General features: G+C 41.8%; 1 protein-coding gene across 13 annotated transcripts in view; it reads right to left on the bottom strand.

Annotated features, from left to right (window-relative positions):
- Positions 1-15019, bottom strand: part of GNG13 (G protein subunit gamma 13) — a 104002-nt gene that overhangs the window by 28504 nt on the left and 60479 nt on the right. For 6 of the 13 annotated variants that reach the window (XM_073361755.2, XM_073361751.2, XM_073361752.2 and 3 more), the window contains 9 exons: positions 13296-13349; positions 11044-11261; positions 9748-9824; positions 6501-6611; positions 5556-5642; positions 4105-4212; positions 3764-3885; positions 2668-2790; positions 430-469 (listed from right to left, as the gene is read on the bottom strand). In XM_073361755.2, the coding sequence (XP_073217856.1) occupies positions 430-469; positions 2668-2790; positions 3764-3885; positions 4105-4212; positions 5556-5642; positions 6501-6611; positions 9748-9824; positions 11044-11261; positions 13296-13349 (940 nt within the window). Of the gene's footprint in view, positions 1-429; positions 2644-2667; positions 2791-3763; positions 3886-4104; positions 4213-5555; positions 5643-6500; positions 6612-9747; positions 9825-11043; positions 11262-13295; positions 13350-15019 lie in introns of those variants that run through there. The other 7 variants (XM_073361758.2, XM_073361756.1, XR_012161079.1 and 4 more) reach the window with 7 other exon arrangements.

The raw sequence follows: 15019 nt of genomic DNA on the forward strand, positions 1-15019 counted from the left end.
AGGCTGGGTTTTAAGCTCAACGTGCCTCATGATGTAGACAGATGACACTATGTAAATTAACAACACTGTATTCGTTCAGCAGAGGAGAAAACAGTCCATCTATCCTGGTGTGTTAATGCTATTCTGACCAAGCACTAGGAAATGCAACATATTGCAACTCCACAGCCCAAGGAAAATCACCAACATGGAAATTCTCTCAATATTAGAACCAACAGCCATAAATCCAATCCATAGAAAGAAAGATGGACAAGAAACTTTCTAAGGTTTCCAAGATTTATTAAGACCCACAAATTCCTTTGTATTGTTGCTAGCTTCAACCTAATTATTTTATTTCTTCCATTTGCTTACAGAGAATTTAACTTGTGACAACAAATTTAGCATTTGAGAATCACTGCTGGGGTCAACAACCTGAGGTACAAAGACACTTACTGTGTTCAGAAAGTTGCAAAGATGCTTCGCCCATGGACACCTGAAAACAGATTTAGATTCTTAATCCACTTTCCACATATGGACAGCGTCCTTCCCCATTTCAGCTACTTCATAATTAAGGAAAGTTACCCTGTGACTGTGACATTCCCAATACTTTGTTATACTTGCTAGTCAAATGCTCCAACTTCATGTCCCAATGTGGGAGAGGTCACCACTGAAGTCACCTTTATATTGGAGTACAACTTCAACCTTGAGCACATGTTGAGACATATTAAGAAAGAGCTAAATAAACTGCCCTGCCAGCTGATGGAATCCAAGAAATATAGCAAGCCTGATAAAAGAGGGTGTATCCAGACCTCCTTCTTGCAGACATCTACATCATCAGGCTCATGTAAGCCAGTGCTTAGTCACCCCAACCCTTTTGCCATGTACAGTGGAAACAAAGCAAACGAGAAGCTCTTTTAAGAAGCTGATAACTTAAGTGTCCCTGATTTCCTCTCAGAACAAGATTACAGGAAGTGCAATTGGAATGTTATGCTGCATGATCTGCTACATGTTTTGCCTGTGAATTAAAAATCTGGAGCAGGCAATCTCTGCACCTTCAGATACACAAACATTTAGCTACATTGTTTTAGGATTATTCAATTCTTAATGCCTGGTATGCCAAGGCAAAAAAAAACAACAAAAACAAAAAAAAAAGCCCACATTCTAAAACCTTGAATGCTTTACTACCAAATCTAGAAACAAAATATTGCAAACATACCAGACAAGGCTTATGCTTACTTGTGAAACTACTTTCTCTTTGTAACACATCTGAAGCATTTATAGCAATAACTGCATTCTAAAAGTACAGTTACAACTATTTTAGAAACCCTTCCCTCCACACCTAGTCACAGAGCAGATGATTGTCTCCGAATTTTATACACACCTTGAGGCTCCACCTAGTTTGCCTAAAATGGGACAGATCAAGCGTTGGTGCACCTTTAGCTCCCACTAGAAGCACTGCTATATTAAGGATGTGAGACTCCACACCCAAACCAAGTGGATGAGCTGTTTGAATGAAGTGAGTCTTGCGTGTTGTGCTCTCTAGTGTCTGGGAAAGGTGCAGGGTCTTGCTTTAGCGTTTCATGAAACATGCAAAAACCCCTGACTAAGCTCCATTAACTGGAATTGCTGCTGCTATTAGTGACTACCACTGTTCATTAAAATGACCAGATGGCTTTCCAGGGTCCATAGCTCCATGGAAACTGCCACAGGCCAGGGGCCCCATGTCTTCTGCACTTCTGGGCCAATTGGTTCCTCAGGCTGCCTGACCCCCATAGCCTGGGAAGCCAGCTTCTCTGAGTGTGTCAGGTAGCACAGGGAGCCAGCTGGCCCAGGAACCTGACAGTCCTGGGTCCCTGGCCCAGGGGCAATTGCCATGGAGAAACTTCACTGGAGCCAGAGACCCTGGAAGTTGCTGACTGAAATTGACATGATTTTTGTCAGTTTCCCTGCTGAATAGGAGCTGTGCATATTTCCTTTCAAAAACATTTGCATTTCTCATGCTACCAATAAATCAGTCAGAATTTCCAAGTTTTGGCCATTTTAAAAACGTTTCCATCTACTCCCCATGAAGCTGGAAAGCGCCTCGGACTTGAGACCAAAGACATTACCACTACACTGAAGACTTTATACAAATGTGGTACAAAAGAGCTCTATGCTCTTTGGGGGACAGGTTTCCAGCTATGTTTTAAGAAAGATTGTGCGTTCTGTTAACCAAACATTTGTTCAGTATTAAGCCTTCTTAGGAACCCAGTAATGTGATTAATAAGTTTTTCCTAGATTTATTTAGCTAATCAAAAATGACTTCCACAGAGAATGAGTGCGGTGTCTACTAGTGGAAGGAACCACTCACCTGTTTTCCCAAGGCAAACAGAAAACTAGTGAATATTATCCTGGTCACGTTCCTAAAAACAGACTACAGACTTCTTTGATAATAGATGTCAGTGGGAATGCAAAAAAGCCAGAGGAGTCCATCAGGTAACAGGGTTTGTCACTGAAACATTGACATCAGAACAGTTTTAAACCCACCAAAATTTTGAATCTCATTACTTGCTGTAACAACAAGGATAAAATTGTGCAAAAAAAAATCCATAACAAGATTGTGTGCATGTCAATAGAGCTCCAAGCAACTCATCGGTGTAATCTGCATTTCTATAATCAGCCTGGTATTTGACTTCAAGTATACATACTTACATATACAGGTGCTCGCTAATTACATGGATGATGAAGATGCCAATGGACTGCATCTTTCTATTTCTGCAAGTCAGGTACAGGCAGAGCAGCTCGCCCACATATTGAGGACCAAGTTTTTTCCACCTGAACAATAAAGAAAATTGGAGTAGCAGGTGATGACACTTGTATCTAGTTCTAAAAACTTATGTGGCAGCATATATAATTTGGCTAGTTTGTTTTGTAGACCATTTCCTGTCTTCCAACAGAGTCTTAAATCAAAGACATCTCACCATGGAAAGAGGAGTCTATTGAGTAATGCGGCTCAACTGCAGAGCCAGTATAACCTACATGGTGTCCTTGCCTGACTCTCATATAGCCACTGGTTGGAATACATTTTTCCCAGTTTTAAAACTACTTCCCTGTGATTGAGAACCACTTTGAAAATGAAACCTTCACCCCATATGCACTAGAAGAACATATATCCTGTATGATAAGTCACTTGGCAATGCTTTAGTAGAGCCCTGCACAAATACAAAATTTATATCTGCAGATGCAGATATCCATGGAGTTGCAGGGCTCTATCAACGAGTGAGACCAGCAGGGCCATGACCAGCGACCGGGAACAGGAACCGCAGTGGTAAAAGTAGCAGCATGTCAGGCCACCGCTTGCAGGAAGGGACTCCTGTGTGGGAGCGTGCGAGCCGCTTGCACAAACTAGTGCAACCAGTGACAGCTGCCGGTGAACCTGGTGCCCGCCTCAGTGGGCAGGGCAGGGGGCAGTACAGGAATGCTGGAGAAGCTGCCAGGGCTGGGCTCCTGCTACTTTCCCCACTGCGCTTCCTGGCCCGGTTGCTGGCCATGGCCCTGCTAGTCTCACTTGTTGTTGCTAGAGCCCTGCAACTCCATGGATATAAATTTTGTATCTGAGCAGGGCTCTATTCTTTAGGGTAGCTTTTAAAAAACAAGTTTGGCCATGTCTTACTGACAATTAGCTGGTTGTCTATAACCCACCCCACAAAATACATCTCTGGGGGAGGAGGGGAGGGGAACCCCACAGCCTTGGCATTTAACTTTTTCCACAGATAAAGGATCAGACCTCAACAAAACGTTTACTCACAGATGCAACATTGTTGCCTTCTGAAAATTCAGATCTCTCAGAAGCAAGTTAATAGTGCCATGGAGAATGTGTTCTTCACAGGAAAGGCCATTTAATAATAGCTTCAGAGCCCAGAAGTTATTCTAGTAGGTAAAGAGAGGAATAAGCTATCGAAAGAATTCTACGCTACAGTACTTCATTTCATTGGAAATCCCTGAAAAATAAATAACTGGTAAAGTTTAAATATAAAGAAAACAAAATATAAAACTTGACAAAAACGTGCATAAAATTCAATATGCTGTTAATAGCATTTTAAGCATCATTTGTTGTAATTTACTACAGTTGAAGATTCTAGGACTTACCCCGAAAGCTAGTGTTATTTCTAGAAAGGAACTCAAGTATGGAAGGTCGTTTAGAAGCATCTGCTGCACTGCTTGCACTGTGAGGATAAGACTAGCCTCAATCTGTAACTGGAAGATTCAGAAAAGATGTTAAGAAACATGTAAGGCCTGATTCTCCATGGCCTTGTACCTTGTGTTGTCATTTACAGCCGCTCACATCAGGTGTAAATTGCTGCCATTCTGTTTTACACGGACTTTGCACAGGTGTCAATGACAACATATTGTCACAAGGCAGGAGAATTGTATGTTTGCACTTCTGTGGCACCTTTTACCAAAGGTTTTCAAACTGCCTTACAAACATTAAGGCTCACAACATCACTGTTAAGTAGGTCAAGTGTTGTTACAAGGACCAAGAAAATCCTGACATTTGAGTTACGCAATTAGGAAAGAAGTTCTCCTTTTATTTCCTCTGAGGAAATAATGGTTCAGTGTTAATCAGTTTGCTTAGGTAAATGAACATATCCTAATTATGGGTAACTTTCATCATGCTCACCCTCAACAAATCAGGTACTATATACAACTATCTGCTTTCTGATTATTAAATTATGGACAGCCAGGTTTTCCAACTATAGTAGATTTTGCTTATTACCAACCCATAAACTGCCATCAAAAAGTTGTCTTATCCAGTAGCAGCCAGTAGACTGGAAGGCAGGTTTGTGGGGCTGCAGCCAGGGAACGAAGCACTGGGACATACCTTCCCTGGCTGCAGCCCTGCAAGCCTGCCTGCAGCTGGGGCCTTTCTTCCAAAGAAAAGTTCTCAATAAGTGGCACACCTGTTGTCAATATCCGAATGCCATTAACATTCAAGTCAATGGGATTGGATTGGTTCCCAGCCAAATGATATTAACCAGAAGTTAAAATCAGGGTTGCCATTAAGCTGCAGCCACTGTATCTAACTTCGGATCAGTTAGTTTGAAGACAGCCCATCCTGCTTAAATTCATGGCCAAAATGGAGAGATTCCCAGATTTTTTTTTGACGAAAATTCCTAATGGGTATGAAATAGCAGATGTTGACTTCTGCTGAGGCAAGCATTTGCTGATTCTCAGTATAAAGGGTGGTCTCCACTTTGATTAAAGCCATACTTACCTCTCGGGTCAACTAATCCTAATACAGAAATTGAAGTCAGTTTATCCCCCTTTTATAGATGGGTAAAATTGGGTGCAGAGAGGCGACAGCTGTCCAAGGTCACAGAGTGGCAGGAATAGATCCTGGGAGTCTCGGCTCCCAGTCCTCTGCTCTAACCACTAGACTGTGCTAGGAATTCCTATGCCACTTCCTAAAAAGATTCTCATCCTATTTCAAAAGCATTTAATACATTTGAATTAAAGACAGCTATTTTCAAATCCAATAGTGCAATCAAAAGTCCACTATTCAAAACAATCACCTCTCTCATTCACCATTACATACTTACAGGACCAGAAAAAATGTTTGACGGCAGAGAAACATTGACTTTTGTCTTCAGTTCATTTAGAAGAACGCAAGATACAGACATTACCATCTGCAACAGGAAGTTATGACAGTCACAAGCAGAGCAAGAAGGAGCCCAAGTATTCAACAAATGTCAAACCGTGTCCAAAACTTAATTCTTTGGCATAGGGTGTTTTCAGTCCTATTTCTGCTCACTATGGAGGTTGGTTGTTATATCTATGAGGAATGCTATAATTGTATAGTCCATCCTCAGCAGTCCCCCTAAATATGCTTGTATTACTATAACTGTGCTTTAGGTTTACTGTGTTTAGAAAATATTCTGTTACAGAAATATTGACCTTTTGTGTTATCCCTAAAACACCTCCTTTAAAACTAAATCCCTCCCCTCCCGGTTTTATAATTATCCAGTGCACTTCACAGCTAAGAGATCTGGAATCAGCACCCAGAACAGTTAAATGCCATAGTGAATTAAGTGTTATAGCTGTGTTGGTCAAGATATTAGAGACAATGTGGGTGAGGTAATATCTTGTATTGGATCAACTTCTGTTGGCGAGAAAGAGAAGCTTTTGAGCTTACATAGAGCTCTTCTTCAGATCTGTGTAAGCTCGAAAGCCAACATAAGATGGTCCAATAAAAGATATGACCTCGACCACCATGTCTCTCTAATGCTGAATTAACTAACTCCTATGCAGTTACCAGATGGGACACAAATAGCGTATCAGACTAAGGCCAAAACACGTCAGCATTTCCGTATGGAAAGGTTAAGACTTGGCATGCAAGGTTTTCTTCTGGCATGTGCCAAATTAAATTGATGGTGTAATACAACATGGATCCATTCCCAAGACTCCAAAATGAGTTAATCCCCAAACTGAAGAAAATAATTGAACACAAGGCAAAAGCTTCTCCATTGCAAAGTGGCATCAGTTACCTCTTGGAAGTCGTGTGGTGGCTCTTTCAGTGAGGCAGCATTGAGATGCCCGTTTTTCTCCAGAGTACTGCTACTACCCAAAACCATGATGAGGGAGCTCCAGCATTTTGGCTGAAACACAGTAAAAACTTTCAATTAACAAAACCACAGACTTTTGTGAAGTTTGCTGAATCAATCAGTCTCTAGATCTAAAGAAAGACTGAACACGGTAATTATATTATATTTTCAAGTAAAGTACATAATTCTTTGGATAAAAAGTGTCTCCGGCATGGTACACACAACACAAAAACAAAAACACACACAACAAAAAACAACGTTTTCCGCTTTATGTACCACAAACCAGAGTGAGAGAGACAGAACACAGAGGTTTCTTCCCGCGTGACTCTGTAGTGCTGACAGTGAAATGGTAATATCTGACCTGTCAGAAAAAGTCAGGAGGAGCACAGATATTTGCAACAGTGTGTCCAAGATACTACTTTCAGAGTCACTGTGCTGACCACACTCTGGAGTTATACATTGGAGCATACGGGGCTTGTCTTTTCCCCTTAGGTTATACAAACAGTATCCCCATTGTGCTTCACCTGAAGCAAGGCTGCCCAGCTATCACACTACAACAAAAGGCTTCAGGGCTAGACCTTCAGCTGGTACAATTGTCATAGCTGCATTGAAGTCAGTGTCACAGACCATACCATGGACTTCTACCAGCTGACAATCTGCCCATCAGAGATTGCTTAGTGTATTAAAAAAAAAAAAATTTACACACACACCACCATAGTAAGTTTTATTTGCTTTGTTCTAGGTCAGGACACTGTGGTAACAGTGGTCAGCTCTACTTAAGACTGCTTTTCCCTTTTACACAGGGTCAGCGGTGCATGCAATTCTTCACCACTCCTTCCAGCTCATAGCTCAGGTTCATAGGTCCTGGAGTTCCAGTCCTTTTCTCTTCAAACTCTCTCAACAGACAGTCTTTCCATCACATCCTCAGTCCTCCATGTTTTCCTTGCTGTCCTCTTCCACTCATGTATTCTTTGGTGGTCATTCTCCCATTCTTGTCACATGTCCAGCCCACTAAAACGTGCACTTTCCAGTCCATCAGAATCCCAAGTTCATCTTCCCCCTAGTTTCTTCTATGCACTGTTTACCCTCCACTTGCCTGACAATCTTCTCAGTATATTATTTTCTACGACCTGTATCTTGTTTTATTCTATCTCCATGAGACTCACTGTTTCCAAACCATACATCAGAAAGGGAAAAAACAACACAGCACAGACTTCTCCTTTCAAATTTGTTACTTAATTGCCTGTCCCACAGGACTCCTACTGCCCACACACACTGGGTGGTTCTTTTCAGTTTGAGATCTTTCTTGATGGCACTAAGCATACTTCCCAAGTACACAAACCTCTTTTGATTCTGCTTCTCTCCTAAAATGTCAGCCAACAGCTCTTCTTCCACCTTCCCTCCTTCCTTTTCTGTGTGTTTACCTTCAAATCATGATCTTCAAACACAGATGCCCACTCCAATACCATATTTGCCAAAAGGGCTGGATGGTTAACATATATTCATTTTCTCTGTCTCCCCACAGGCTTGGTTCTCCTACTAATTAACTCCAAAAACTAGGATGAAGAGAAGTGGATTCACAGCACAGTGCTTTCTCTCAAGCTCACCGTCATCACAAAACTCTCCAAAATTCCAATATTGTTAACACCTAAGCTCTTGACCCTCAATACAGCTCTTCTATCTCCTCCACATCTTGAAGTCCCCCTCCCATTCATCTCCATACTCCAAAACACCAGCTCCCACTGTACCAAGTCATATGCTTTCTCAAGATCAATAACTGCTACACAGCAGTAACGCCCTCCATTTATCAGTCTTTCAAGCATCTGTCTCATTGCAAATATTGCATTTACAGTACTCCTTCCCTTCCTAAAGCCACATTGCTCTTCTCCTATATTTTCCTCCACCTTGCACTTCAACCTTGCCTCTGAAACTCTCTCAAGGCCTTTAAAGGGTTGACTTAACATGGTCATGCCCTGGTCAATGTTAGAATCTTTTGCATTATCCTCACCCTTCCAGAGGGGCACAATCAATCCAGTCATCTGGTAGCCACTTTACTCCAGTACCTCCAATTGCCTTGATCATATCCACAGTTCTCATATTCACCAACTACTCTACCATTCTTCATGTTATTCCATGTTTCTTCTACCTCCTGTACAGAGATGGATACCTTTTGAGACTTTCCTATAGCTGTCAGCGGCGCTTGCATTTGCAACAACTCTCTTCTCATTTAATGGCCTTCAGAAATAGTTTTTCCATACCTCTACCACTTCTTTAGGGTTAGTCACCACACAGCTCCCGATCTTCACGCAAAGATTTCTTCATATTTTATTTCTCTTTCATCAACCCAAAAGCCAAATTTCCTGCTATCATCTTTCTGTGTAATTCTTCTTCAGCCTCCATTCTTACCTTAGCAACTGCCTTTTTAGCCTGTTTGTTTGCATTTTAAATTGTCTCTATCACAATTCCTCAAAACTTTGAATAATTTTTTTAATTTGTTTTGTACATCAGACTTCCACCACCATCTTATTCACCCCAGTCTTACCACTAACCATGTTATCTCCACTGCCTTAATGAAACATTCTTTAAGCTTCCTCCATTCTTCCTTCATTGACTTCCTTGCCGTTAGCAAAGGATGAAAACAAGCCTCTCTTTACTTTTTGGCAGAATTCTTCCTTACCACCCTGCTTTCCCCTTTACATAACCACCAACAAAATTTCATCTTCTTTCATGTCAACTCACTGAGAACTGGACTACATAAGGGGACATTTGACCAAAAATGAACTGATGAGGTTCTAGTTCAATCAACCAACCCTTTTCATCATCTTGCTTTTTACAGCTTCACAGCGATCTCTACTTTGTCATTGGACCCTGCTGTACCTCTGATGGACTGATCTCAGGGCTAAGAGCCAGGAACCCCCAAGTCTGACATTGATTAGTATGTGGTCTTGGGTAAATTACAGCTCCTCTGCCTCAGTTTCCCCAAGCGTGGAAAGGAGCCAATGCCTGCCGAGGTATTGAAAGGATTATCTTTTGCAAATGTTTTGAACACAGAAGTACAGTATTAAAGTTTGGGGCGAAACCTGGTATAAAGTCAGAAAAAAAGAGAGGCTACTCAACAATGTGCTCTTGTATTAGACAAACAGAACTGCACAGAAACTAACAGAAGCATAAGATTAATACAAACACTCACATTCCTGTATAATGACAGATTGCAGTAAAGGAGTTTGAGTGCATGCTTAATGAGAACAGAGGTCTTCAAAGGAGAACCTAAGGAAGGAAAAAAGTAGACAACTCCTTAAACCTGATAGAAATGAAGGAAATTAAGTGCATATTAAAAAAAACCCAAAAAAACCAGGAGGCAGATTTAATTAAGTACAGTAATGTTTACACACATACTGTTAAGATTTTGTCTTGGTTATTTTTAGTCACAGACAGGTCACAGGCAATAAACAAAAATTCAGAGGAGCCAGTGACCAGTCTGTGACATTACTAAAAATAACCAGGGGGGTGGGGTGGGGTGGGGAGAGAAAGGGGGCAACTGACAGCATGAAGCCAAAAAGAGGTCACAGAATCCGTGACTAAATCTGTATAAGGATACAATTTAAACACCCATAAAGAAAAGAGGGGATAGAAATGAGAAGTGTCCATGCTACTTTACAATATTTCATGCCACAATTCTAGATTCTAGTCATCAGTTGTAATATGCTCCCCCAAAGTCCTTAGGGATATGTACAAGCAATTAAAGGTACTAAAACATATCACTTGGAATAAATCTTCTCACCGGGTACAGAACATTTACAATACATGACTATTGTGCTCAAATATCCCATGCTCCTTCAAATATCACCACTAATAGCTATCAAGTGGACTTGTGTGAAATAAGCTTGTGGTATCAGACTCATTCTTGTGGGGCAAGTCTGTGCGTACCAAGGTCTATTATCACAATAGTCTCAGCAGAAACCCTCTAATAAACTACAATGTATACAAAGGCAATATATACATTGCCCACATTATCCCGATATATCAGCCTTGACCTTGAGCAAATGCCTTTGGTGAAATGGGTCTCAGTGTCTCTATGGTCCATTCACTCATGTGTTCAAGGGCAAGGCTAACACATCATGACAGTGTGGGTAATGACAGTGTGCCATTGTGTACATTGTGGTTTATGAAAGGGTTTAATACTCAGCACTTTTTAACAAAGCAGTCCTTTAAAAAAACAAACAAACAAAAAGGAGCTGAATGGCTGACAAGGGTTAGCATTTGTGTAAGTTAGAGCATGATAAAACAAAGTAGTTTCTGCTTGAGTCTAAAACTTAAATAGCATTGTTCCTCACGAACACTTATGTACCATGCTTTAACCAAGTTAATTTATGGCTGAGTTTGAAGTCCCATAAATCTCATGTTAGATTTAATCCAAACAGATAACCACACACCACCATAGTCAAGTGGGACGGAAGCAAGAAGCACTTCAACAAATAATACTTGCCAATTGAAATCCACTCTCCAGGGTCATGAAAATTATTTCCACAGGAAACACTCCCAGTTCTGAACATCTTTAGGTAGATCTCAAACTGGAAAGGGGTTATCCGGCAGGCGGTACAGCATGCAAGGTTATTGAAGGGAAGCAACAATGAATGTACAGCACTAACGAAGTCTCCACTTTTGCACAAGTAGAATGGGATTTTATCTCTAAGCTTTCTTAACCTGGATACAAGAAAGGATTGCAGATTTGATTTTTGTGGATGCCATTAACAACATGGAAGCATTACCAGGATTTCCTTTGAGACCTCTTTCCACTTGGCTTCCCAAGAACTCAGTTTGACTCCAGACTTTGTCACTCAGGTATCTTTATTTGGCATACAGCAACGCTACACTGAGTTGATTAGACTTGAATGAAGGGGGTGGATGTAGGGTACTTCATGTATCCAAGGTTACAGAGAAACCATCTTCCTTTATGTACATTTACAGATTTCCTTACATTTACTATACACGGCATTCCACATTTTGGGATTGGTTTGGTTACTTTGTAGGAACCAGTCCCTTTACAGCATGCTTTGCCCATGCACTGTCCATGTTCAACCTACTCTTTACAATCCCAGTTTCTCTTGTTCATTGTTATTTTGCTCTTTGTAAATGGTTCCCTGGGTGTTCCTGTGACACTCTGCACCCCATATTCACCATAGTGATATTATTAAGATAGGCTTAGAACATAATTATGATGCATCTTGTACAAAACATGTCATGTGAGGTGTCAATGGAAAAGTTATGGTTTGCTGAATAATTATCTTATTTGTATGCATGTATCATTTTTGTATCTGGAGTTACTAATATTGACTATGCATCTGTATTTCAAACGTGTTTGCTCCTGGGTAACACTCACAAAGTAGCTTACATCCAGCACATTGTGAATGAACTATTTAAGGTAATGGCCCATAGGAAAAGCTTAGCCTCACCTAATAAGCTTTCCTGTGGACACTTCAGCCAAAATATGGGTAATGGATGCCATGACTCATCGAAGCATGCAGGGGCATGCAACTAAATCATGTGAAATTGGACTCCATTTTGGTGCCTATACTTTCCCACAAACTGCTGGGGGCTTGTTTGAGACAATGAAATTCCCTCCACATGAAAGAAGCTATAAAAAGGGGGAAGTAACATCATCACTTGGCCTCACTCCCTCTACAACACAACACTGGAGGATAAAGACTGAACTGGGGAAGGAGGTTCCAGGCGGGAAAGAAGAAAGCCTGCCTGTGTATGGAAGGCTGGTGGACTGTTTGTACTATCTAACATGGTGAGACACTGCTTGACTCAAATCCAGTTTAGTTTGTAAAGCTTAGATTGCATTTTGTTTTATTTCTTAGGTAATCTGCTTTGAGCTGTATGTTCACCACTTATAATCACTTAAAATCTATCTTTCTGTAGTTAATAATTTGGTTTTATATTTTACACCTAAAACAGTGTGTTTTGCTAGAAGTGTTTGGGGGAAATCTGCTCAGGAACAAAAACTGATGCATTGTCCTCTCCACACTGAGGGAGAGGCAGACTGGGTAATAAACTTACACTGGCCAGGCTTTTGACCAGGGCAAGATGGTACAGTCCAGGGTGCAAGGCTAGGGAGGCATGGGGAGTTGGCTGCAGCCTCTCTATTGTTAGTTCATGAGTGGGTGAGGAGAAGCATTATGTAACTGCACCTGGGTGTGTCCCCGCCTGTGCAAAGGTTTGTGAGAGTACAGGACCAAGAGCGGTCTGCAGCTTGCCACAGTGTGAGAGAGAGCCCAGATTAGTATGCCAGAGGACTCAGCGGTACTCCAGTTCCAGGGTGCACCCCGGGGAAGTCAGTCACAGTTCCTTCCCCTTATCTTAGACTGTTTGACCAAGCTATCTTAACTAAGATAAGTAAATGGGTCAGTGAGCTAGCACAAACATTCTGTTTTCAGCCTGCTGATCTATTTATCTTCCAAATTTTGTCTTCCAAGAAACATGCCTCCCCCCTCTTAATTACTCATATCAACCCAGGCCTACAAATGTTTTTTATATATTATATATATAAAAATAAATAAAAAATCTAATCTGGATCCAATTACATTTACCAGCCAATAGTGATGCAATGTTGTGTTCAGCAGCTAAGAAAGTCTGCCAACCAGAATCATTTCTTTTCAAGGTGTGATTTTACTGAAGATTAGACACAGACAGGGAAATCTTAAAGCAAAGATAAAAATTAAAAAAGCCACTTACCCTAGAATGTCATTACATTTCACAGCTTTCAAGTAGCGAACTATTTCCTTATAACTAAGGAAGGGAGGAGAAGAGGCGGCATTACATTTTGAACAGATGAAGCAGGAATACGGATGAGAATTAATGAGACAAAGCAATAGCTCCCACGTAGAAGACATTTATGTACAGAAAAAAAAAAAGGAAAAAAAAAGACCTGGATGTAAATAAAACTGCTGCTATCTCGTTTTCTGATGAGCCCCAAAACTACTGACGTCCCTGGATAGATTTAAAAAAAAAAAGCAGCATTCACCAATACAGAGTTATTCAATATTTAAATCTAGGAAAATGTCACCACTGTGGTACTGGTTGTGGAAATTCAGTGGAAACACCAGCTGTGTAATCAATAGGAATTTGCCTTCCTTCTCTCTATACCATATATGGCCAAACTGCGGCTCTTTCACAGTTAAAGTGTGGCTCCTGGAGGGGCACCCCCCACCCCATTCTTCGCCTACCAGGCTGGGTGGCTGGGAGGGGAGCTTTGAGCTTCTGCCTTGCGTCAGAGTGGTGGGGCTAGCAGCTTCTGCCACAGACAACTGGTGCCTGCTGAGTATGTGTGGGGCCACAATTTAAAAGTTCAGTGTCCCCCCCGCCCCGTAGCTTGAGTCATACCACCCAAGCAAAACACACCCCTTTCCCTCAGTGGTCCTTCCCAACAGCTCCCAGGTGTTAGCTCTGCATGGAGAGGCAGCAGCAAACAGCTAGGAGCTGCAGGGAAGGGCCTCTGCTTTAGCTCCTCTGTGGGAGACAGCAGCAAAAGCAGCGTCTATACCTGCAGCTCCCAGCTTGCTGGCTCCAGCAGCTGCCATGCAGAGAGGGGGCCCGGCAGCACCATATGACCAAGCAAGGCCAGCAAATGCTGGCAAAAATCTGGGAGGGCATGTGACCCTACGTGTTCCCCTCTCACATTGCCTCTGGCTTCAGCGCAGTAGGGAGGGAGGTGTCAGGGCTTCAGCTCAGGGGGGAGCATGGTCTCGGGGCCAAAGCCCTGAGCCCTGGCAGGCAAACCCTGGCTCTTGAACTTCTGAAGATTGTCGTATGCGGCTCCGAGGGTCAGTAACTTTGGCCACCCCTGCTCTATACCATGAAGCATTGAAGAAACTGAAAGCATTAGAAATTGTCTACATCCCTGATCTAACATCCCCTACATGAACCTTCAATCCTGGTCTGTACTTAAGCTTACACATGTACTTAAGCATGATTGCCAAGCTGTACAAGCTACATAGGACTAACGTGATTTGGAAACTGCAAAGGCTACTCCCTGTGCAGCACCCACTGAAAAACAGGAATTAAGATGTGTGTGTGTGTGAATGCACATTGTTGAAACTAGGTTTCAGAGTAGCAGCCGTGTTAGCCTATATCCACAAAAAGAAAAGGAGGACGTGTGGCAACTTAGAGACTAACAAATTTATTTGAGCATAAGCTTTTGTGAGCTACATCCGAATGATTGCATCCGATGAAGTGAGCTGTCGCTCATTGTTGAAACTAGTAATTGTCTCTCTCCATTATAACAGCACTATATGCTATGCTTCCCCAATGGATTTCCCAGTGGAACAAATGAGAATGGGAAATCCATTGGGGAAGCATAGCATATAGTGGGGATAGACGGGAATCTGGGAGGCAGTGACCATGAGTTGGTTGAGTTCAGGATCCTGACACAGGGAAGAAAGGTAAGCAGCAGGATACTG

This window comes from Lepidochelys kempii, chromosome 10 (assembly GCF_965140285.1).
Source record: "Lepidochelys kempii isolate rLepKem1 chromosome 10, rLepKem1.hap1, whole genome shotgun sequence".
Lineage (NCBI taxonomy): Eukaryota > Metazoa > Chordata > Testudines > Cheloniidae > Lepidochelys > Lepidochelys kempii.